Raw genomic sequence first — 24,591 nt, forward strand, 5'->3', positions numbered from 1 at the left:
TTTTTTTTTTGGTCTATTTCTTCAGGATGATCCTGGGCACTGGTCTCCACAAAGATTTATTTGAGTGAAAATATAGATTTCATTTCAGTGGTTAATTAAGCACATAAGCTTATTGCACACAGAATACCCCCCTCTTCTTTTCACATTTTTATGCTAAAAACATATATCTATTTAATGTCCTTTTGTTGTTCAGTGTGTCTTGAATCCTGGATTTCTGCTTAAGGCTTTACATTTGAAAGAAAAACTGGCTATTGTATTAAACTCAAGCATTTTATAATTAATTACTTGGACCGCATTTTTCAGTGCATATGACGCATTCTTCAGTGTTCTGCCTGGTTTCTAGAGCTGGAGGGATTTGACAATGTGAGGGTCACTACTAACCCCTGGATGTATTCTTAGTATACTTGTTAAACATATAAGACAAAATGAAAGTGAATTGAATTTTTTCTCTAGAATTGAATTCAGTTCTAGACAATGAACTGAAAAATTTCCCTGTTTGTCGCTCTCCTTTCCAGCATTGTTTAAGTATTTGAATAATGACAGAAACGAAGTATTATGTAATATAGGAGTTGAACAGTCTCTGTAACCTATATACTGAATAGACTCCAACCATGGGTCTACCTAGCAACAAGCTAATTAACCTTCATAGTGAAATGAGAAATTTGTGGCAAATTATAGGTTAATTAGAACTGTGTCCTCAGAACACAAGACTGATCAAAAATCTTTCTTTACTTGTAGGTGAATACTCGGGCTGGACCCTCTCAACACAGCAGCCCAGCAGTCTCAGATTCACTCCCAAGCAATAGGTAAGAGTAAGCAAGTGAAATGTGCCCATAAGCATGACTATCTGCAGAGTTGGGGGTGCGGAAGAGGCATGTTTGAAATGATACCTCTTTTCTATAAGAGCAAAAATGTATATGTAGCTAAGAAGAAATCTGACCAATTCAGTAACCCTAGCTATGTATTGACTGAAAAGAAAGGACCTCATAGAGAAAGATAACATTAGACATGTTGAACTATTAATTTTTGTCTGTGGAATGGTTTTTCTTCAGTCTCCAAATTCGGTGCCTCCAAATTCAGAAAATTCAATGCCTGTGACTGTTTCATTCTTTGATGATCTAGTTTGTAAGTTGTATAATGCTTATTATTTTTTGTCTTGGTTATCCATCTTTCAGCAGTGTTGTGATTCACTTACATCTTCCCCAGAAAGAGACAAGGAAAGAGTAAAGTGGTGAAGTTTAAAGTGACCAGCCAAGTTGCTCGTTTTTGTATCTTTGGTTGTGTAAGAGATTGAAATACTGTTGAAGGAAGATCATTTTCATTATTTCATGCTAATGTTGTCCCACACAGGGATGGATCCTAAACACGAGCCTCTTCAAAGTGTTCTTCAGACAGGCCTGAGAACTTACTTCTAGATGATTGAAGTCCTCAAGTAGGAGGACATGCTTAAGCTGGTAGAATTCTATTCTACCATGATAGGTCATGTTTGGTACACACTCAGTTATTCAGCCCGTAAAACGTATTACAGTACTTGAAGATGACACTGAAAGGCGATTGCTCTGTGTGTATGTGTTTACATTGGTGACTGAAAAGCTAAAGTTGAACCAGAAAACCCTTCCATTGTATGCCCAGGTCTTTCTGCATTTAGGGCTGCAGTGTAGTTTAGGCTTCTACTTTCTCTTCCATGCCCCTCCTTACCCCCTCTACCCACTGTCTTTGTTCTTTTGCCACTGGGCATTATTGTGAGTAATTCAAAATCTCTTCGGACTCTCTCTTTGCTCTCCTATCTTCTCCCCAAAAGTCACTTCCTTGACTGCTTTATTACAGTGTCAGTATATCTACCTACAGCTTTCCTGCTGTGAACACCCTAATCTTAAAAGTATTTCCTTCTTAAACAATTTGTTCTGTCTTAAAACACATCCACAATGAGTTCCTGTCATGGCTCAGCAGAAACGAATCTGACTAGTATCCATGAGAACGCAGGTTCAGTCCCTGGCCTTGCTCAGTGGATTAAGGACCTGGCATTGCCATGAGCTTTGGCATAGGTTGCAGATGCAGCTTGGATCTGGCATTGCTGTGGCTCCAATTCGACCCCTAGCCTGGGAACTTCCATATGCTGTGGGTGCGGCCCTAAAAAGACAAAACCAAAAAAACCAAAAAAAACATGCACTGATTGGTTTTTCACCAGTGGATCATTTGTCTCGTGGTCAAGAGGGGTAGATCTTTTAGTCCTGCTCCAAGCACTTGGCCCTGCCAGGTCGTGCTCTGCCGCCTTTCTTCATGCTTGTTGGGCCTGCAAGCCATGGCCCACGTGGTAGAGGCGTGGGACTGAGGATCACTTGTTACATTCAGCTCCAAGAGGTCAGGGCCTTTAATTATTACCACTACTTGTAGAAAAGTCTAGGTAGACTGACCATGAACCTTGAGGGAAAACAGGGTGCTTTAGGTTAAAGTTCATCACAGTGTGTAAAGCAGGATGGAGTTGAAAAAGATGGCAGCAGGATAACTTCTCAGGTCACTCAAATTTGGTTATAACCAAAAATCAAAGTGAATTAGCTTGGTTTTTAAACAATTATCATTTATATTCACAGAGTATTATAAAATCTTCAGGTTAGGCAGAGACTATCTGACCCAGTGGTTCTCAGCCCTTTGTTGTAGCATCTTCCCTTAGGGATATGACAGCCTCCCAAATAGTAATGGTAATTTGCTCCAGGAGTGATTTTTGTTATGGGAGGAGTGCAATTTGAAAAAGTCCTACAGGTGGTTTTAATATGCTACCCTAAGTTGGCCTTGTTCTGTGCCCCATGTTGGTAACTAATCAGAAGTATTTATTGAGTGCCTCCTACTTATTTGGTGCTGACCTCCCCTCTAGGAATACAGTGTGGTCCTTGTTCTCTGGAGCTAGCTGTCTAATAGATATACAAACCAAAGAAACAAACAACACAAAACCACCCCGATATACAAATAATTATACTTTATAGTGTTATGAAGGAAACAGATTATGGAAAGAGAGAACACAGGGCAGGGATGTGTTTAGGTTTAGGCTGGGTGCCCAGAGGAGAGTGACATTCCACTTAAGCCTAAAGGATGAGGAGGACCTAGCCACATCAAGAGCCAGAGAAAGGCATTTCAGAGGGTGGGCAGAATACAAGATAAGGCTTTGGCGACCAGTTTGGCTGCAGCCCAGAGAGGGGTGCTGGGTTAGGGGAGGGCATGGCTGGGGAAGGGGTGGAGGGTAGAACATTAGAAGTGATAGGAGCCAGATCATGTGGGGCTTTGTGTTTGAATTTCCTCTCAGCCAACTGGCAAGCCATCAGACAGCTTTCAGTGGAAGGGTGCCATGGCCAGTTCTGTGTTTATAGAAAACTCTTTGCCTGTGGTGTGGAATACAAGAAGGAGAAGCCCCAATCTAATCTCATTCTCCTTGGGTACTTGACTCCCCACTCCTTGCCCAATGGTCATCCAGGTTCTTCCTGAACATCCCTGTAGCAGGAATGCTCTTTACTGGCTGAAGCACTCGTTCCTTTGTTCATGAAGCTGTCTCAGGACATTCTTTTTTGTGAGCTGAGATTTATCTCCTTTAGCACCCACTCATAAAGGCTGAAGTTAGCCCTTAGAACAGGGCTGTTCCCTCTTTTTAGGTGATAACTCTCCCAGTCATCTTCCCCCCAGACATACTTCTTCTCCTGGATTTTCTGTCTCAGTAAATTCTCCCACATCCACCCAGTTGCTAACTCCTGATGACCTGCTGGTCATCTTACACTGCTTCCTGGCACTCCCTCAGCCCTACATCAAGTTACCCCCTTCATTGGTAGGTTCTACCGTCTGAATCCCTGCAGAGTCTGTCTACTTGCCAGCATCCCTCTGCTGTGAAGGTAGTTCAGGCTCCCCAGATTACTGCTATATAGCCTCCCCTCCATCTTGCCCCAGTGCAGTCTCCCTCCAGCACGCTGCAGCGAGTGGTCTTGCTAATGTGTGTTCTGAGCTCGCCATTCCTCCCTTTACTACTTCTCACAACCTTGAGGACAAACTGTATGCTCCACAGCACGGGAGCAGTGGCCTCCCACAGCGAATGGGTCCTCTGCCCTCTTTAGCCCCCCGGCCTGCCGCTCCTTCTCTTTTACCTGACATTCTGGCTCTGCTGATAAATACATGGTGCCGTTAATGGATCACATTTCCTCTCCTCTGCTTCACATCTGTTGCTGCCTCATTCCTGTTTTCTTCCTCTTTTAATTCTCTCCTTCACCTTCCATCTGGCTAACCTTGGTCATCTTTGGGAAACAAAGCTGTTATCTTCTGAAAACTGTCCCTAGTTATTGCCTATCTCCTAGTCTACACCAGACTTCTGTAAAGTCCCATCATCTCCCTGCGCTTGCTTTTACTGTAGCGATTAACACATTGTGTTATAATCTCCTTTGTCCGCCAGTAGATTCTGTACTCTTTGAGGGCAGTGACTGTAGCATATTCATTATTGAGTTCCCAGTTCCCAGCATGATGCTTGGCACATAGTTGACAGTCAGTAATGCTTGAATAAATGAGTGGATGAATGAATTTATATTCCCTTTAAGTCTTATCTCTGGATAAAATTCTCCCACCTTATTCGACTTTTCTGATACAATCTTATTTCTAGTCCCTGTACCCTTTTACTTTTTGGATATCTCAGTGTCCCTTTTAAAGTGTCATACCCATGTTACAGTTGTATCATATTTAAACTTTAAAGTATTTTGAAGAGTGATATAGCTCAATTCACTATGATCATGCATATAAACAAAACACCGAGTAAACAGGGGCACAAAGAAATTGCCAGGATATATAACAAGGACTTTTTACCAGACCAAGTTGGTAGATATTGGCATAATGAAAGAAATCAGTTTTTTCTTCTGTAGCTCTCAAGCATGAATTGGTCTTTGCCTTAGGTAGATGACTGTTTATTAAGCCGAGTTCACTAATCCACATGGTGTTCCTAGGCCATAATTACTGAATTCAAGTCTCACTGCCAAGACACGGCTTTTCCTAAACATCTTGGCTTTCTCTGTCTGTAAAATGAGGATGATTAAACTTTCCATCTAGTTACCTCTGGTGTTAGGAAGATTAATGAAGCTGTATTAAGGAATCACATTTTGTTTCTTGGATGAAAGGTGTTTTGTAAATGCAGTGAATCAAAATGTTATTATTTCAAGTTGCATGACATAATGGAATATCTGTGGAGAAGTATTGCATGGGCATTGTTTGGTTATTTCTATTTTTATAATAATTGCAAATATTAAATTGGGACCATCTATGGGAATACAAGGATCCATATGTTTCCCAGGGAAAAAAATATGTGTTTGTGTAAGAGAGACAGACTGACTTTGAGCAAGGTCTATACCTTAATTTTTTTTTTTTTTTTTTGTCATTTCTTGGGCCGCTACTGCAGCATATGGGAGGTTCCCAGGCTAGGGGTCTAATCGGAGCTGTAGCCACTGGCCTACGCCAGAGCCACAGCAACGCTGGATCCGAGCCGCGTCTGCAACCTACACCACAGCTCACGGCAACGCCGGATCGTTAACCCACTGAGCAAGGGCAGGGATCGAACCCGCAACCTCATGGTTTCTAGTCGGATTCGTTAACCACTGCGCCACGACAGGAACTCCCAATTTTTTTTTTTTTTTAATATACAGCAGGAATTGCTATTCCCCACAAGGATACCCATAGGGCTATGGCTATTGTGAGGATTAAATTAGGATAATAAGTAGTAGCATTTAGCACAGTGCCTGGTACATGGTCATTGCTCAGTAAATGGTAGCTGCTATTTTTCTCTTTTGAGTTTAGGCAGTTGTTTATTTTTTGATATATCATCAGCTTTAATTCTGTACTACAAAATCCTTAACCGCTACTTCAGTACATGAATTTTAAGACTGGGGAGGACATTATTAAAGTTTAGAACCCCTGGTTGAAAGCACATTTTATAAACTGGGGAAGGCAGAGACTAGGCCTCATAATCTGCGCTGATAACCAATGAGATCCTGGTGTATAGCACAGGGAACTATATCCAATCATTTGTGATGGAACATGATGGAGGATAATGGGAGAAAAAGAATGTATGTTTATATGTATAACCGGGTCACTTTGCTATGTAGTAGAAACTGACAGAACATTGTAAATCAACTATAATAAAAATTGTAAAAAGACAGAAATATTTAGAAAAGTAATTATAAATTGCAATGATGAGTGTGGTCAAACTTGAAGTTTGAGATTTTCTCAGATGTAATTTTTTAAAGGTACCAAATGAATGTGTGTGTGTTACTATCATACAATAACATAACAACCACCATTTATCAAACACTTAGCATGTGGTAAATCAGTGGACTGGGTTTAAGGGTGGGAAGGGAATGGAATATGTAGAGAGATGAGTAAGATGTGGTCTCTGTTCCCGGGGAACAAAGACATCTACAGGTAACTGTTCCATAGGGGGAGAGTTAATTTGGCAGATGGGTAGAGGGTGAGAGTAGATAGATTAAGGATAGAATTAACAAGTTTTAAATTTCAAATTAGAACATTAATAGGAGGAGGTAGTATTTTACACACCACTTCACTAACTAGGTGGATATGTACAGGTATAATTCATTATAAAGCTAACAGCGTTCTTTGGCCACTTTGCCTAAACTTATCCATATAAATGTTTATATGATCCTGTACTTCTGAAGAAGAACATTTTCATATTTTTAAAAAAAAATTTTTTTTGCCACACCTGTGGCATGTGTAAGTTCCCAGGCCAGGGGTTGAACCTGTGCCACAGTAGTGATCCAAGCTGCAGTGGTGACAATGCCAGATCCTTAACCTGTTGCACCACAAGAGAACTCCTCCTTATTCTTTGTATAACTCTGGAAGCTGATTCTCATAGCTATAGGAAAGGAAAGAGAAATGTCTATGTGCAAGACACAGTATTAGAGCTTTTTGTAGTATTTAATTTTTTTTATTACACCGTAATGTTGATATTTTCCCCATTTTATAGAAAGAGGAAATTGAGTTTCAGAGGGATAAGTATCATGTTCCAGAGCACAGAGCTAATGAGTACCAGAGGATTTACTGCTACTAGACATTTGTTTCCCAAGAAGGTGAATTGTAACTCTTAACCATAGCAAAGATCAGGACTTAAATTATTTTATCATTTGAAGTTCTGTAATCTTTGTTTGCCTTGAACATTCTAAGAGTAGTTATTTAGCAGATGACAGCATCCACATAAAATGGCCACTGAAAGGCTATCCAAAGCCCGTAGAACTAATAGCAAAAAGAGGTCTCTGAAGTAGTCCATACAATATTCTAGCTTCGTTGTTACAGTAGGCTGCTTACTTTTTTTTTTTTTTTTTCTTATGTCCTTGCCTATGGCATGTAGAAGTTCCCTGGCCAGGGATCGAACCCAAGCCACAGCAGTGATCCAAGCCAGATTTGTAACCCACTGAGACACCAGGGAACTCTGACAGTAGATTTCTTTATTGCTTTAGATTACTAATGGGGTTTCAGTCTTATAGTGATACCTTTGCCGTTTTGCCAGTTACTTTTGGAAAGATTTTATCTAGGGAGAAGGATGTGAAGAGTGTAATCTATATCTATACCTAAAACAAAAGTGTATTTTAGTCTGGATTTTCAGTGGTGCTCAAAGGTGTAGATGAATTTGCCATTAAAATTATGTCTTTCCTTTTTAGCTTAAAGAAATCTTCTGCTGAACTGAAAAAAATATTAGCCAATGGCCAGGTAAGTGTCATTACATAGTAAGATTTTCAGATAGTAGCAACTTAGTACTGTCCAGTTTTTGTGTCCATAACCTAATAAACAGATGAAGGGCCTGTGAATTTCTTCTTGTCATAAAAGAATTACATGGCTTAATTTGATTGGCAGAACAATTTGCAGCACGTTTTTCAAACTGTGCTAATGGGTTTCACTCCCAGCAGATTGAAGTACCATGCTCACACCCTGCTGCCAGCTCAGTTTAAAAAAAGTTAATCAGTTCTGAACAAGTGTGTCAACCCATGGGTTGTTGAAATGGCCCTGCATCCTAAGGTGACTATTTCTTTCATTATCTTTTAGGAGAAAAAGAAAAACTGTTACCTTCTCACCTTAGTTTCTTTTGTCCTGAAACAAACACTGTCTTTTTAGAGGAACATAGTCACAGTGGAGCTTTGGCATTTAAAATTCCTGGGCTACGGAAGCCCTCGGTTTGCCTAGTTGGCGGCCATCTAAAGCAGAATGACCTGCCCCAGTCGGTGAGGGATAGACAGGCCTGCAGGCCAGTTATTTCTCACTGATTTTGATTCAAGTAAATGGACACATCTGAAATAGTACAGTGCTTTTAAACATACACTGGTAAATTAAGCTACCTACAGGGTCCTTGATTCTTCAATAGCAACATAAATGCGTTTTAATGTTTGTTATAGAGGAAGCCCTTTGATAGCCTGGGAGGCAGGCTCCTGTCCATTGCGATCAAGCCTGCCTATTAGGCTCTATTGACTGAGACATCTGTGTCACCGCAAATAAAAGACTCTTATTGATTTTCTTAACTGCTGTTCACTTCCCGTCCATGTTTCGAAGGCTGAAATCTTAATTATCTCAGATGCTTATTCAGTGCCTCCACACGCTGACCTCTCCAAGCCTCATTGGCATTTCATGAATCAAGTACTTGTAGTGAAGCATGTCAGGAAGACAAAGCTGGGTCCTCATGCTTGTCCTTTAATATCACCTGTAACTTTGTGGCCTAGTAGATGTGTATGCTTTAGAATGATGACTGTATGGTGGTGCTTCTAGAAGCCTTACTTATTTAGCACATAACCCCTTGAATACAGTTAGAAGAAATAAATTGATCTGGTTTTGATGTGTGGTCATCATCTAGAGTGTGTGACTTCCAGTGCTTAAATATTCAGTATACAGCTAAGGAGAATATGGTGGTGTAAATAATCTTTTTTTTTTTTTTTTTTTTTTTTTTTTTTTTTTTTTTGTCTTTTTGCCTTTTCTAGGGCCGCTCCCTCAGCGTATGGAGGTTCCCAGGCTAGGGGTCCAATCGGAGCTGTAGCCACCAGCCTCCGCCAGAGCCACGGCAACGTGGGATCCAAGCTGCATCTGCAACCTACGCCACAGCTCACGGCAATGCTGGATCCTCAACCCACCGAGCAAGGCTAGGGATCAAACCTGCAGCCTTGCGGTACCTAGTCAGATTCGTTAACCACTGTGCCATGATGGGAACTCTGGTGTGTATAATCTTAATGGTCTCAGAATTTTAGATCAAGTTTATCTAATGATAGTACTTATAACTTTAAAGCAGCCAAAGTTTTGTTTAGATTGAGGCCCACCCCTCAATTCCCAGCAGGCCCCTACTGCCCTGCCTGTTTTCTGAAACATGGACCAAAACCTGACGAAAAGCAAAAATATTGAGCCTAGGATATTTATGTATCTTCAACATGCTTGCATTCTAGTTACTAACTATAATTTATGTATGAGTTACTTGTGTTCTTCAGCTGGAAAATATATTTCAAAATTGACATAAATTAAGAAGCTTTAACTACATTTGTTCAACCCAGGCAATGGAAAATAACCTGTCAGAGAGTGCTCTTTCGAAAATGAAAAACAGTTTATTTCTAGTGCAAAAAATAAACATTCTGAAATGTTCCTAAGGTCCTGACAACAAACATAGTACCATAAATATCTTAATGGTCTCAGGAGGTTCTCTGTGGTGGAAGATTGTCATGGCAATGATTTTTGACACTTAAAGATTGTTTATTGCTTTCCTTTGGGAATGTGATAACCTCACATTAAACAGTATGGTATTTCTTTTCTTTTAAGGATTAGCCTTTATTATATTTACTTTCATTCGCAAAAGTAAACAAAACAAAACAAAGAACCCCTACCTTTGGAAGTCTTCAAAATACCACCTCTCCCTCCTAATTCTTCAATCCTAATTCTGCTGCTATTGGGTAACAAAAGAGTGAGCAAGATTGCATTGCAGTGAGGTAATGTGCACATTTGTGGCATCAATAAATTTCTGAGCTGAACACTGACACCACTTGATATGGAAGATGTAAGTCACATTTAACGATACTTTAACACTTCAGCGTAGTTTTTTATTTTAGTGGTTTATGCTCTCAAGCATTAATAATGATTTGCCTTTCCACTAGCCTCCACTTAGATTTAATAAGGAATTCATATTAATCATTAAAAGAAAGGGACATGATTCTTCAAGATAATCAAATATTGACAGGTTAGAAATAGCTTTCTGCCTGGGTTCATTGATATAGGTTATGTGATATAAATATTTATTTCTTTTCTGTCAGTCAGAGTAAATGCCACCAATTGATTCAGCATTGATATAGTGTCAACAGTTCATAAGAAACATTTGACTGGCTTGTGTTTTCCGATTAGTCTCTGCTCTATAAAGTGGGATTTACTAAATCTCTCCAATTGTCTGCTCATAGAGTGTGACTGCTTTCTGAAACCATTATTGCTTCGATTTGTGAAGCAAAGGTCTAGTGATAGGACTAGTTTCTGTCAGACCTTTACATATAAAATAAGGATTAATTGAGCATTTTTATTTTAATGATTTATAAGCAATAGGTACTGATTCTTCTTAACATAGGCAGACAATAAACAAAGAACATTTTCTTTGCTGATCCATAATTGAATTCCATTTCATTTTCCCCATTAATTTCATTAATATGATATTAAATCAAACACTTTTAAAAATTTTTTAGTCTTTGGAATGGAGACATTGTTTTTCTGTTTTCACTTTATGATGAAGGATTCCTTTTTTTCCATCTGAAAAAAAAAACAAATCATAATGCATTTTTGGCATGTTTTATTGAGAGCTATAAATCAGTACCACTGATGTGTTTCCTGGATGTGTTTTTCCCACTTCAGTTTTAGTGGGTATCATCTGTTTTACATTGGCCCTTGATTTGAAACTGATTAGAAATGGCCCAGTGGGTCAATTTAAAAGATTAAAAAAGTGCGGTTACTCCAAGGATGTATGGCTTTGACCTTTGCATCTCTAAAGTTGTTTTTCCTCTGTTTGTTTTTGATAATTTGTAGGATAGGGTGACAGTATTTTTCTGTTCCTGATAAATCAAGTATAAATGTACTGTGAAGTCACAAATCTAGAAATAATTCTAATCCAGCTGCGTATTTGGCTATTATTTTGAGAACGTCAAATGCTTTTAGAAAACCTTTTTGTGTTTAGAAAAAAAAAAAAGGGAAGATATATATTCTCCTATAAAATGGGCTTTAAAAAACTGTATATTACCAGTACATAAAACTCTTAGATTCTCACAGTTCGTCTTGGGTCCCATATGAAGATGGGAACGTCGATGAGACTGTGTGAGTCCGAACTGCACATTGCCTTCTCTCCCTGCGCAAACACGACCTTCCGCCCCAAGGGTTGTCATGTCCCTGTTTCTTTCACAGCTCTCACCTCTCATTCAGCAGCACAGATCTCCATGCCCATCATCTCTCCCAGCTCATTTTCAGTCTTGGCAGTTGATGTGTAATTGTAACTCTCAGGGCTTTTTCTTCCTCCTCCCTCACATCTGTTATTCTGTTTTATTTGCTTTTTTTAGTCAGAACAAGGAAACTGACTTGTATTTTAAAAGCATTTGGTGTTTTTATTATTCTGAATAACAACTGTCTTTTTACCTTTTTTTTTTATCTAAAGAGCTGTGTGATTTCTCTTCTTCAAAACAAATATCGTAGTTAATGAAATTGCTTTTAATTTTTGAGTGCCCTTCAGTTGATTATTTTCCTTTTTATGAGCCATTGACCATTGATGGAGAGGATGTCCCTCCATACTCACACAGAACATCAGCTGCTAAGGTGGAGCACTGAACAGAATATACTGAAAGACTGAGTTCTCACCTTGACTAGTTATATTGCCCAAGAGAACTGGATTACATGCTTAAAATGTAAAATTCTGTGATTTTTATGATACTTGGTCCCAACTATAATACTTGAATATTGTACTTTGTAGGCTTATGAATCTCACTTTTATATCACAATGAGTGCTATTCTATGCTTCATTTTGAAAAGTTGAATTAATATGCTTATCTAAACTAAAAATGCTGTTAGCTATTTGTTGATCCCTTAATGATTTTTTTCGTAGCTAAGATCAATTAAAGTAACCCATTTTGATCAGAGATACAAAATTCTCGAAATTTGTAATCGACTCATAGGTTTGACACTAATAGTTTTCCTTTTTAAAACTTTTTTGATGTGAGTCATATTTGTATACTTCATAAAAATTAAAAGATTCAAATAAGCAAAAATAAGAATCTGATATTTTTTAAATAGAAGAATCTATCAATTTACAGGCCAGGTAAATGTCTACATAAAAGTGTAGCAACACTTAAGTTTTTAATGGATACTGTCTGTTTGAGTGATATGGTTCTAGAACTTGTTCTTATAAACCATTTTTATGACTTTTTTTTTTTTTTTTTTTGCTTTTTAGGGTCGTTCCCATGGCACATGGAAGTTCCCAGGCTAGGGGCTGAATCAGAGCTACAGCTGCTGGCCTATGCCACAAGCACAGCCACATCCGATCCGAGCCTCGTCTGCAGCCTACACCACAGCTCACAGCAATGCCGGATCCTTAACCCACTGAGCGAGGCCAGGGATCCAACACACACTCTCATGGTTCTTAGATTCATTTCACGGAACTCCCATTTTTATGAGACTCTTAAAATCTTCCTCATCATCTGAGGGATTTCAAGTTTCCATCCTTGAATTTGCTTACACATTGCATTAGCATGTGCACCTCCCTCCTCCTCCCCCTCCCCGTCCCCCCACAACGTCCCCAGTGTCCCCTCTCTTGAGTTTTCAGCTGCAGCTCCTCATCCTGGTTAGGTTGGAGTGCCAGGAATACCGGCTGGGTGGGTGGGTGCTCCACTTCTCTTTTCAACCTAGTGGGTATTGAAGGTAAAAAATACTATAGTGTTGGGATTATAATGGTTGAAGCTGCTCAGAGACTTACCCCTTTTCCTTCTCTGCCTTCAACGAAATACACAAAATCAAGCCCTCTCCAAGGCCTTAGGTGTATCTCAGTGTATTATTGGAATGGATAATATGAGTCTTAACATTTATATTTCTCTAAGAGGAAACTATGGGTTCTTTTACCTAGAAGGCTCTGACAGAGTGGTGGAGGTAGAAGGGATATAATCACAGATTGAGACCTCTCCAGAGCCTAGATTCTATAGTCCCATCCTGCTTACCCTTAAATCTCAGTGCCAGTAATTCAGAATTTGTGGACTTTGAGTGAAATATCTTCTAGAAAGCCATGATGAGGGTGCAGCTTGTTAAGCAAGTTAATGGTATAAATTAGGTTGTTAAGAGTTGTGTTTAGACTACCTCGAGGAATGTTTTCAGGAAATTAGTCTATTTGTACCCGCCAATAAATATTGCTGTTTACATATGTATCTTTTTTACCTATTGATCAAAGTAAACCCAATAGTAAGTCTCCTAGTTTAGCATCTCAAGTCACTTTTATGTGTTACTTTATTTCATGCTGTTTTAAAATTTGTGATTTGGTTCAGGATAAAGAGGTTTTCTTTTCTTCATACCACAAATTTTATACAGGTTAAAATATGTTTTTTTCTGTATTAGTAATATAAAGGTAATGACAACAGAATTTCCCTCAAGTAGGAAAATAGTTGCCAATTTTTCTGACTTGTCTGCCATTTTTGCCTTTGACCCTAAGTATAGTAATTAGCTGGTTGAAAATTACATCAATCAAATTGTACTAAAATTAAATTGCATGCTGATTTATCCTTTACATGTTAATCTGTCACTATTCTTTTAGGGTTTGGCCAAACAGTTTGGAAAGGAAGCTGTTTCTCCTAACAGCACCATATTCCTAATTATCACAGCTCTCTGAAGCTTCAACCTCAGAAATGTATAGAAGAAAAATATTTCCCTTGATAAATGGAGCCTTGCTTTATTCAATTGGCGGAAGTTTAGAGTAGAGCAAAATATTTAAAGGTTTACTGTAATGGTCTGAAAGCAAACTATTTTTTTCTAGGTGATACTGAATTAAAAACACCATCCATTTTCTGCCCATGCAAGGCAGTACAATTCCCTGGAAATTGATTTTCTTTTTCCAGGGCTTACTCTGGCTTTTCCCAAGCTTTAGCTATATGGAAAATAACATATTTATTGAAACCACTTAGTGAATACAGTTGGCAATTAATTTTTAAGCAACCGGACCAGTGTGTAGAAAATTACTGAATGCCTCAAATATAATCTAAATAGTTTTAAAGTCATTTAATAAATAAATATTTAGGGAGTTCTTTCAAAGTCTACAACATTATTTTGTGGGTACTAAAATAATTCTCTACTATTCACTATACAAATGAAAGTAGTATTTGTGGCATAATAGTTTTATAGAACTTCAAAAAATGTGCAAACTGTGTTATATAGTAAATTACAAAAATGACCTTAGTTTCTATGAATCACATGCTTATGTGTTTTCCTTTTATGCATTACAATATTTGACTGTATGTGCATTTGAAAGTGCATTGATTTGGTACTTTTTCATGAAAATAATATGATATCTACCCAGCTTTGCTGTGTACTAATTTATTGTTTTTAAAGAAAAGCTGTATCTACTCTAGGAAAATCATTAACATTATTCAGTAAGTTTGTTTAATGTTAATTAGAGGGTCACTTGAGTTTTCAGGGACTGATTTGTTTACAGATTGTATATTAGATTACTAGGGTGTGTGTGTGTGTGTGTGTGTGTGTGTGTGTGTTTTCTTGCCAAGTTTGACTTTGGTTATGTACAGTGCTGTTTGCCAGTGGTTATATGTAATGCTAGAGACTGTGTTCTTATCAGTATCTCTGACCTGACCCTTTTGAGCTATGTTATATCATTCCATTTTGACACCTTTTATCAAACTTTAATGAAATGACCCAGGCAAACAAATTGTCATTAAACTTTCCATCACTTTGTCCCTTGGTATCGTCTTTTATAAATTGGACAGCAAATGTTGTATTGATCTTCTCGTTCTTGCAGCTGAACTTGAAATGACCCAGACTGCTTGTTGTTTATGGCCCAGAGTTGCTTTTCCTTGACATTTCCATCCACAGCATGACACCCTTTTTGTTTTTCTTTCTTTCTTGTGGAGATGAATGAACAAGACATACGGTATCGAGACACTCTTGGTCATGGCAATGGAGGCACAGTCTACAAGTGAGTAGTCAATTCTGTTTAAACTTTCTATCCACTTCTGTCAAATGTGAGTATCCAAGTTCTCCATGGCAAAGATTTTTAAATGACCACCAGCACTTAGATTTTATTTGCACATTTGACTCCAAAATTCTGCAAGGCATCTATTTTCTCAGGAATTTCTTGGAAAAGTGCATTTATATTGCCTTTTTAATATTTCTGAGAATTCATATCTCTCCTGGGTGAGCATTTAATAGTCCACCATTAGCAAATGTACCTTTAACTGGCCTGAAGTTTAATGCATTTTTCTCTTCACTCTGTTATTATTTTTTTAACTTGCTAGCACCCCGTGCTAGTCATCTGCCTATTTACAGCTATGCCCAGTGGAAGAGAAACCTTATAAGCACCATTGGTTTGCCCTGTGTCAATGATCAGTTATTAAAAAGGGTTCTTCCTGTTGTATTTCCTTGTCTCCTCACCCTGCTCCCCTCAGAGAATTTCTACACATTGATGAATATGTTAAGTTATACAATTCTCCCAAATTCCAGTTGCAGTGATCTTACCCTAAAGGAGTGTTCATTTTCATATTAAAAAATGCTAAGTATAAAAAATAGTTCTCTCGACAGGGAAGTCTTTCTCAAGTAGTAGTGCAAAGTTTAAACTACATAATGTAATATCTGGTACTTAATAGTCTGCAGTGGTGTATGAAAAATATTCCACTAGGAATTAAAAAATCCATACTCTGTAAGAAAGCCCTGAGGGAGTAATAAAGCTTTCCTCCAGAGAGCTGTTTTCCATATATACACTAGTCCTGCATCACATTATAATTGTGTTTATACCTTTGATATTTTACCACTGATATTAATATATATATTTTCAGAGTTGTAAAATAATTTATGTTCTAATTGGTTACTAATGTTCTTAGGATTTTAAGTTCTTACTAACCACGTGAATACGGATAAAAATTGCCCTGTTGCCCATGAGCATGAAAGGTCGTATCTTAAAATCCCAGATCATTGTCCACACCGATGCAGCCTTGACATAGAATTAGGTTTCTCAGGGTTAGAAGCTTCAAGGTTATCTGATCCAGTTCCCCACCCAGGGCTTTAGTCCTCTCTGTGGATACAGCCAGGGTATGAGTCCTTTCTCTGGAAGTTCTTTAACATAGTCCTTTGAGAACTTGTATTTACATATTTGGATAATTTTTTTCCTGTAGATGAATTTTGTGAATAGTTGGTCTGAAAATTAAGTGCCTCCACTACGATGTAATTCAGAGAATTAAATAATAACACATTTCTTACAAGATCCTAGGGTCTTGTCCTTAAAATGTTTGATGCCTAATGTGTCGAAAGAATTTGAGGCTACTATTGTTCTTCCCTGAATCATACTAACATTCCTTCCCGTGTGGCCCACAGTATTACATAGCTAGTATCTCTTTGTCCTAGTCTTCTTCTTACTCTTACCTGGCTTGACTTTTTACCCTGTCCTGAGAGTTCTTGGGTTGAGGTGTCCTTAGAAATAAGAAGGAACCTGTGCACTCCAGTTTGCTTCTTTTTTTTTTTTTTTTTTTTTTTTTTTTTGGTCTTTTTGCTATTTCTTGGTCTTGGGCCGCTCCCGCGGCATATGGAGGTTCCCAGGCTAGGGGTCCAATCGGAGCTGTAGCCACCGGCCTACACCAGAGCCACAGCAACGCAGGATCCGAGCCGCGTCTGCAACCTACACCACAGCTCACGGCAACGCCGGATCGTTAACCCACTGAGCAAGGGCAGGAACCGAACCCGCAACCTCATGGTTCCTAGTCGGATTCGTTAACCACTGCGCCACGACGGAAACTCCCAGTTTGCTTCTTTTGAGTTTCATAGAGAGAGCAGTTTTCAAAGTCTTAAACTTTCTTCTTTTTAATGCTTCTATGCTGAAAGACTTCTAGCAACTCTTTGGATTCCTTTTATTGACTTCCAATAGAATACAAAAAGTCTTCGTTAGACCCCTAACCTACTTCTTATTTGTGCTGTTTCACCAAATGTTTGACTCTCAAGCATGTTCTTATTTTTAAGATGAAGACCTATTGTAAATTTACTGTCTTGGTTTATTCTAGGAGGGAGAAAACGTAAGACTACCAAATTGCAGCAGACAATTTTTATTAAAAATAATCTCCTATATGTTAAAATTTTAGTCTTTTATCTTAAAACAGGTTCATTTAAAAAAAGCAGGGAGATAGGAACTCCCCTTGTGGTGCAGAGCAAACAAATATGACTAGTATTCATGAACATGTGGGTTCAATCCCAGGCCTCCCTTGGTGGGTTGGGAATCCGGCATTGCCATGAGCTGTGATGTAGGTCGTAGACGCTGCTCAGGTCCTGCATTGCTGTGGCTGTGGCGTAGGCCAGCAGCTGTAGCTCTGATTTGACCCCTAGCCTAGAAACTTCCATATGCTGCAGGTGTGGCCCTAAAAAGACAAAAAAAAAAAAAAAAAGAAAAAGAAAAGAAAAAAAAAAGGAAAAGAAAATGAAAGAAAAAAAAATGCTGGGAGAAGGGGCTATAGGGAAATGGAAAAAAGAAGCCTATCTAGCACAGAAAAATTACAATATAAAGTTATTGTTAGTATTGTTTTTCTTTTTTATTCCTAATTGTGATCAAATACATGTAACATAAAAATTATCATCTCAACCATTCTAAGTCTTCAGTTCAGTGGCATTAGGTAGATTCACATTGTTGTGTAACCATAATGACTATCCACCTGCAAAACTCTATTCATCTTGCAGATTTGAAACCCTGTACCCATTCAACAATAACTCCCTGGGTAATGTTATTTTTAGCTAAGAAGCATGTCCCAATGTTATCTTTTTATTAGGACCACAATATCCAAGGGAACATCCTCAAACAAGTTCTTTTGCTAGGATGCTTTGGTGACATTAGTGACTTATCCTAGGTTCATTTGGCTACCATTGCTAATGCTCAGTATGTGTTGTAAGATTTAGTATGTTTTCTCATTGTTTTCACTTAGTATTTTTTCTTTTCTTTTTTTTTTTTTTCCTTGTCTTTTTGTCTTTTCTAGGGCCGAAACCATGGCATATGGAGGTTTCCAGGCTAGGGGTCTAATCAGAGCTGTAGCTGCTGGCCTACGCCAGAGCCATAGCAATGAGGGATCTGCAACCTACACCACAGCTCACGGCAGCACCGAATCCTTAACCCACTGAGTGAGGCCAGGGATTGAACCCACAACCTCATGGTTCCTAGTCGGATTCGTTAACTACTGAGCCACGATGGGAACTCCTCTTTTTTTTCTTTTTTACATTTAAATTAAAGTATAGTTGATTTACAGTATCATGCTGATTTTTGCTCTATGGCAAAGTGACCCCCCCCAACACACACACTCTTTTTCTTATGTTATCTTCCACCATGGTCTAGTCCAAGAGACTGGATATAGTTTTCTGTGCTATATGGTAGGATCTCATTGCTTATCCATTCTAAATGTAATAATTTATATCTACTAACTCCAGATTCCTAGTCCATCCCACCTCCTCACTCCTTCCCCTTGGCAGCCACAAGTCTGCTCTTTATGTTGATTTAGTATGTTTTTGATAGTGGTTGTTTATGGAGGGTGAATGGCAGTATCATGATCATTTAATACTTTATATAGCAGATTTCTTATAAAAAGAAAACATTTCACTTACTGCCTCGGTGATTCTTAAGGGGAGAGAACATGAAGAACATGAAGATATCAAATTGCATAATCACTTGATCAGTCATTGATCAATGGCTTTCATTTCTGTCTGGCCTTCAGTTTGTATTGTTCTCATATCCCTGGTTTTTAGTCCAGCACAGAGAAATGGCATAATCATCAAGAAATGAAAAGCCACTTTACTAAATTCTCTATAAAACTAAGTGTTTGATATGTTATGATTGACTTTCTCCTAGCTAAGTTTACCTTAATGGTGTTAACTATAAAAACTGTGATTTTTTTCAAACAAAAATGATTACATTATAGGCTATGCTACATAAACTAGATGAAGAAAATATTGGAAAATGCATTCATTGGTGACAAAACTGCCTAATGGGTCTATTTAATTTTTTTCTTACAAAGAATAATAAAGCTAATAAATACAAAGCAAAAGTTTAATACTTCATTCTTATTTGCTCCACTTTATGAGATATGAATTTCAAAGGATATGATATCATGTAACTGCATGTATATTATTTAATAGTTGATCACATTTTCATCCTTTAAGTCTGGATGTTCTCCTCAATTATACAATATGAAGTTATAGGCCCAGACATTTAAACCAAATGTGGATTTGTGTGTAGTCACCTACTGAGCTATTATTATGATAGTGATCTATACAGGTAATTTTAAGTTGTGGTATCTCCAGGCTTACTATTTTGAAATAGATCATAAAGGAAATACTTTAGAGTTTAACCCAAGCCTAGGAAGAAGAATAATTTAGGAAAAGGAGTGAATGCATTGTAATTATTGCTCCATTTCCCAAAATGCTGCAAGTTGCTCCCAAAAAATACATAAATAAATAAATTAGGAAACATATGTTCTATTCCCTTCTGATGGATTCACAGTAAATTTTAAAAACTTTGGAAAAGTGGAGAGCAATATGTGTTGTGGTTAAATGTCGGGGCTCTGGGTTTGAATCCTCTATCTGCCACTAACCAGCTGTATGACCTTGGGAAAGTTACATAAAGCCTTCTACCTCAGTGTCTCCATGTGTAAAATGAGAATGATAATATTTAAATTATAAAGTCACTATGAGGTTAAATGAGATATTCCATAGAAAAGGCTTAGCACTGTGACTGACACTGAATGTTAGCTACTGGTCATGGTGGTACCCATGATAGAAAAAATAGAAAAATTGTTAATTCCTTGGTTTCCTATGCTTCCTTGGCCATGGGATTCTTTTTTTTTTTTTTTAATCATTTTTTACTTCCATTATACCTGATTTATAGTGCTCAATTTCTCTTTAACAGCAAAGTGAATCAGTCATACATGTATATACATATTCTTTTTCTCACTTTATCCTCCATCTTGTTCCAAAAAAAAGTGACTGGGTATAGTTCCCTGGGCTATACATTAGGATCTCATTGCTTACCCACTCCAAGTGCAAGTGTTTGCATCTATTCCCCCCCCCCCAAATCCCAGTCCTTCCCGCACCCTCCCCTCCAATCTGGCAAAAAAAAAGTCTGTTTTCCAGTCCATGAGTTTCTTTTCAGTAGAAAGGTTCATTTGTGCCATTTGTTAGATTCCAGGTAGAAGGTGTATCGCCATGAGAGTCTTTTTTTTTTTAAGGAACATATGTAAATAGCTCATAGAATTAGAGTTGTGTTAAATTAGCTTTAAAAAATTCTATTTTATATTATGATACATTACAGTATACTTCTGTGTGTCCTTTTATTCTCTAGGTGCCCCATGAATATGATTTATTGTTGTATCTTATATATTATTTTAAATATAATGATTTTCTCAAAGTTTCAAGGTGTTTTCTCTTTTATCATGGCTTATTTTCAAATTGCTATAGAACAGTTGGTATGATGTTAAGCCTATTTTGCCAGTAGGGCTCATATTCATGTGGCAAAGCCAGCACTCTACACAGCATCTCTTCCTTTCACTCTCTGTTTTTCCCCGAGGCAGTGTTGTTTCTCAAGGTCGAGCAGGGTCCATTGTGTTTCCTTGTATTTTCTAGTGTACCCAGCACAGTCCTAAGGATAGAATAGATGCTTTATTCATGTTGGCTGGAATGAGAATGAGGCACATGGAGGTTTTTTCCAAGCAGGTTTTAGTAGAGCTCTTTAATTGGATCTTCCCCATATCTAGCTAGTTTTAGAGGTGGCATAATTTCAGGCTACATAATTGTTTTAGAACATTCACCTAGAAGAATAGGGATTTCTAAACTAAAGGCATATATTTAAATGGTTAATATTCTTTTTTTTTTTTTTTTTTTTTGTCTTTTTGCCATTTCTTGGGCCACTCCCGCAGCATATGGAAGTTCCCAGGCTAGGGGTCTAATCGGAGCTGTAGCCACTGGCCTATACCAGGGCCACAGCAACGCTGGATCCAAGCCGTGTCTGCAACCTACACCACAGCTCACGGCAACGCCGGATCGTTAACCCACTGAGCAAGGGCAGGGATCGAACCCGCAACTTCATGGTTCCTAGTCGGATTCGTTAACCACTGCGCCACGATGGGAACTCCCTAAATGGTTAATATTCTTTAAATGTTAAAACTTTTGAGTATTTGGTATCCATTACCCCAACATTCTAGTTACTGTCCTTTTTTCTTGAGTAGTAGGACACATGGAAATGAAAGTACTTAGCAGGCCCAGTTACTTTGGAAACATTCTGTGATAATCAAGGCTAGGCACTCAGGTTCTTTGCTCCCTCAGTGCATTAGTTGTTTTGTTTTGTTTGCTTTTTAGGGTCACGCTCATGGCATATGGAGTTTCCCAGGCTAGGGGTAGAATTGGAGCTGTAGCCGCCAGCCTGTGCCACAGCCACAGCAATGTAGGATCCAAGTCACGTCTGCAACCTCCACCACAGCTCACAGCAACACCGGATCCTTAACCCATTGGGCGATGCCAGGGATGGAACCCGCAACCTCATGGTTCTTAGATTTGTTTCCCTTGAGCCACGACAGGAACTCCAGTGCATTGTTTAATGGAGTTGCATAAGCTTTGGGTCCAGAAATGAAGTAAAATCTAACTCTTAGGACTTAAACCATTCTAAGTCAGTTAGCCAACAAGCACTCAAGGATCATCTTTTATATTAATTTTTTCCTTAATGCAGATTATTCAGGCTAAGGCTCAAGTTGTCAGCTTTTTGGCCATGTATTCTAATCTGTAGGTATTTGAAAACACTAGTGAATTTTCTACATTCTGCTGCTTCCTACAGTAAAGGGTCTAACCTGAGTTTGGGGTAGAGTTTTCTCAGTGGTATAATTGGTAGTGTATGTGCTGACTACATGGTGTTTTGAAGATTGGGTATATATCATTATTTAGAAATTAATTTGACCATATCTAGAGACAAGAGAAGAGGGGGGGATAATAATTTTCAAAAGTGTTGGTCTTTCTTCCTTTCCTAGTTTATGAAGTATTATCTACTTTATGAAATATTGTTGGGCAATAGGTTGAGGATGTCCTTGGAGACGATAACTTAGATCATGTGAACTGTTAAATTGTATTCTGCCCTTGTGATATGGCTGTATAGGCTAAGTGAAACATGATGTCTTTGTTTGGGGGCTGGATTATGTCAACTCATTACAGTTAACATGATTTATTTCATGAAAATTAGAAGCTGTAGTGGTCAGTTGTAGAAAATGAGAAAATACATGAGTTATCTGATTAAATGCTGTTTAGTAAACAAAATATATTAAAACATGGAATTCCTGAGGGAAAAACATAACAGATGGAGTGCTTGATGAAAATATTGGGAACTACCTAATGCCCAGAAAAACTCTCACTTTTTCATCAGAAAGGACGGTGCCAAACCAAAAAGCCATAGGTCTGACCCCACCTTCTCTAACAACTGTTTCAATGACCCTACTCCTTTGTTTTTTCCCTGAAGTGCATCCCATAAATTATGAGTAGTTTTTAAATGGTTTTGATATTGACCCAAGAGCTAGGGTGATTGTTTGATTTATTTTAACTTTAAATTTCCAATCAAATGAAGTCTTTTTCTTGCACCAAAATCATATTTTAGACAAGCAAATGAGACATCATCTTAATGTAAAATTAAATACTTGTGTATGACTGGGTTGTATTATAGTATCATGTGACTAGCAAAGATATTAATATTTTCAGAAAATCAATGAGTATCTGTCAAAATTAATTATGTATGCTTTCCTCGCTCCCTCTCCCAGCATTCACCGTTAGAGGTTTGTTTCATACAATAATGGGGTATGGTATTGATTAGAATCTAAGGAATGAACCTGAGCTCCTGATTCTCAACACCTTTCCCACTTTTCTGCCCCACCTCCACGTTTCCATAACTTCACAGATGCTCATATCCATTATGGCAATGATGGATTATTGGCATCCAACCAACATGACAGGATGTCACAGGTCGCTGAGCAGATTTTCAGACTCTGTTTCCACCCGAATTAACTATTATTGAAATAGTTTATTGAGATTGAAGTATTGATCATTTTCTGCTAACCTTGGCTTAAGGGAAGGAAGAGGAGGCGGTGGTGGGTTTGAAAGACACTAAATTTCATTTTAAAAAATCTCGTTTATTTGGCCTTTTCTTCTTCCTGTTTTATAGCCCCTGTTGTTTTATTGCTTGGAAAAGGGTATCTTGGCTTTGTTTTTATGACAGTATAATTATACTTCAGAAATGCACTTGATTACTATGGGTAACAGAATGGTTCTAGTATATTGGTTTGGCCAATATTGCTATACAAACAACTTTTCAGTCAATTGAGTCTGGTAAAAAATCAATACATTATGGTAATATTTCAAGTAAGAATTTGCTGAATCTAAGTATTTCAACACTATCTCCTTCTAGGGAGAAACAGTTTTGAGGTGGCAAGACTTGTTCTAATATTTTATTTTAATAAAAATGCTTTATGAAGAAATTTAAAGTTCCCAACAGAAGTGGTTGTGAACAGATAAGCATTAGCATTCTGTTTTTATAGGGTGGAGGAGATCTAGTTTCCACTGAAATCTGTTCTCTGGCTGCATTAGGAGGGTATAATATTTGGGCTTGACTTTATCTTACAATATGCAACTTTTGGATTTATGTGTCCAATTTGGGTAATGAATTTGTAGAGAGATGTGGACAGTTCATAGACCACTTAGAAGAGCATGGAGAGAATAAAAAGGGGTCTGGGAAATTGTGTCTGTCCAATCATCCACTCATTAGTGGGGTATGTTCTGAGCCTGTGCTGTGTGGAGAGCAGTTATCCGCTGTTTGGGACAGCCAGGCTCTTAATGGACCTGTGTGCAAGTCCATGGAGAAGCTCTAGCCACAGGTAACATGTCTCTCTGTGTGGTACACAGGCCCTGGGGGCTGAGGAAGAAGTGATGACTTTTAGCTCCTTCCTCAGGAAGAATTAGGAAGGGCCTCATGGAGGAAATGTTATTTGAGGTGAGAAGTGGTCAGAGGAATTGGCTGACTTTTATCTCAAGAAGAGAAAATTAATGGATCCCATGACAACTGACTTAAAGTCTGATGGGCATTCCCATCGACAGAGGACAGGTTTGCTTTGTATTCTAAAGGCCCACTCAAATTGCTTGTCTTGAATGTGTCTGTGACAGTCTTCCTTTAGTTATAGAGTGAGCCGTGTATTCTTCCTATTGTTCTTCTCACTGGACTGTCCTCCCTAGAGGTAATCTAAGTGGGCAGCCTCCCAGGGCCCAGCACTGCACCTTACCTACTGTAGGTACTTAGTGTCTTAGGAATTAATCTGCAGAGGCCAA

The 24,591-nt window shown here is 38.3% G+C and overlaps 1 protein-coding gene across 13 annotated transcripts in view; it reads left to right on the forward strand.

Annotated features, from left to right (window-relative positions):
- Window positions 1-24,591, forward strand: part of MAP2K5 (mitogen-activated protein kinase kinase 5) — a 275,190-nt gene that overhangs the window by 48,996 nt on the left and 201,603 nt on the right. For all 13 annotated transcript variants that reach the window (XM_021100479.1, XM_021100474.1, XM_021100477.1 and 10 more), the window contains exons 6-8: window positions 739-806; window positions 7,686-7,734; window positions 15,135-15,199. In XM_021100479.1, coding sequence (XP_020956138.1) covers window positions 739-806; window positions 7,686-7,734; window positions 15,135-15,199 — 182 coding nt within the window. The remainder of the gene's footprint in view (window positions 1-738; window positions 807-7,685; window positions 7,735-15,134; window positions 15,200-24,591) is intronic.

This window comes from Sus scrofa, chromosome 1 (genome assembly GCF_000003025.6).
Source record: "Sus scrofa isolate TJ Tabasco breed Duroc chromosome 1, Sscrofa11.1, whole genome shotgun sequence".
NCBI classification, from domain to species: domain Eukaryota; kingdom Metazoa; phylum Chordata; class Mammalia; order Artiodactyla; family Suidae; genus Sus; species Sus scrofa.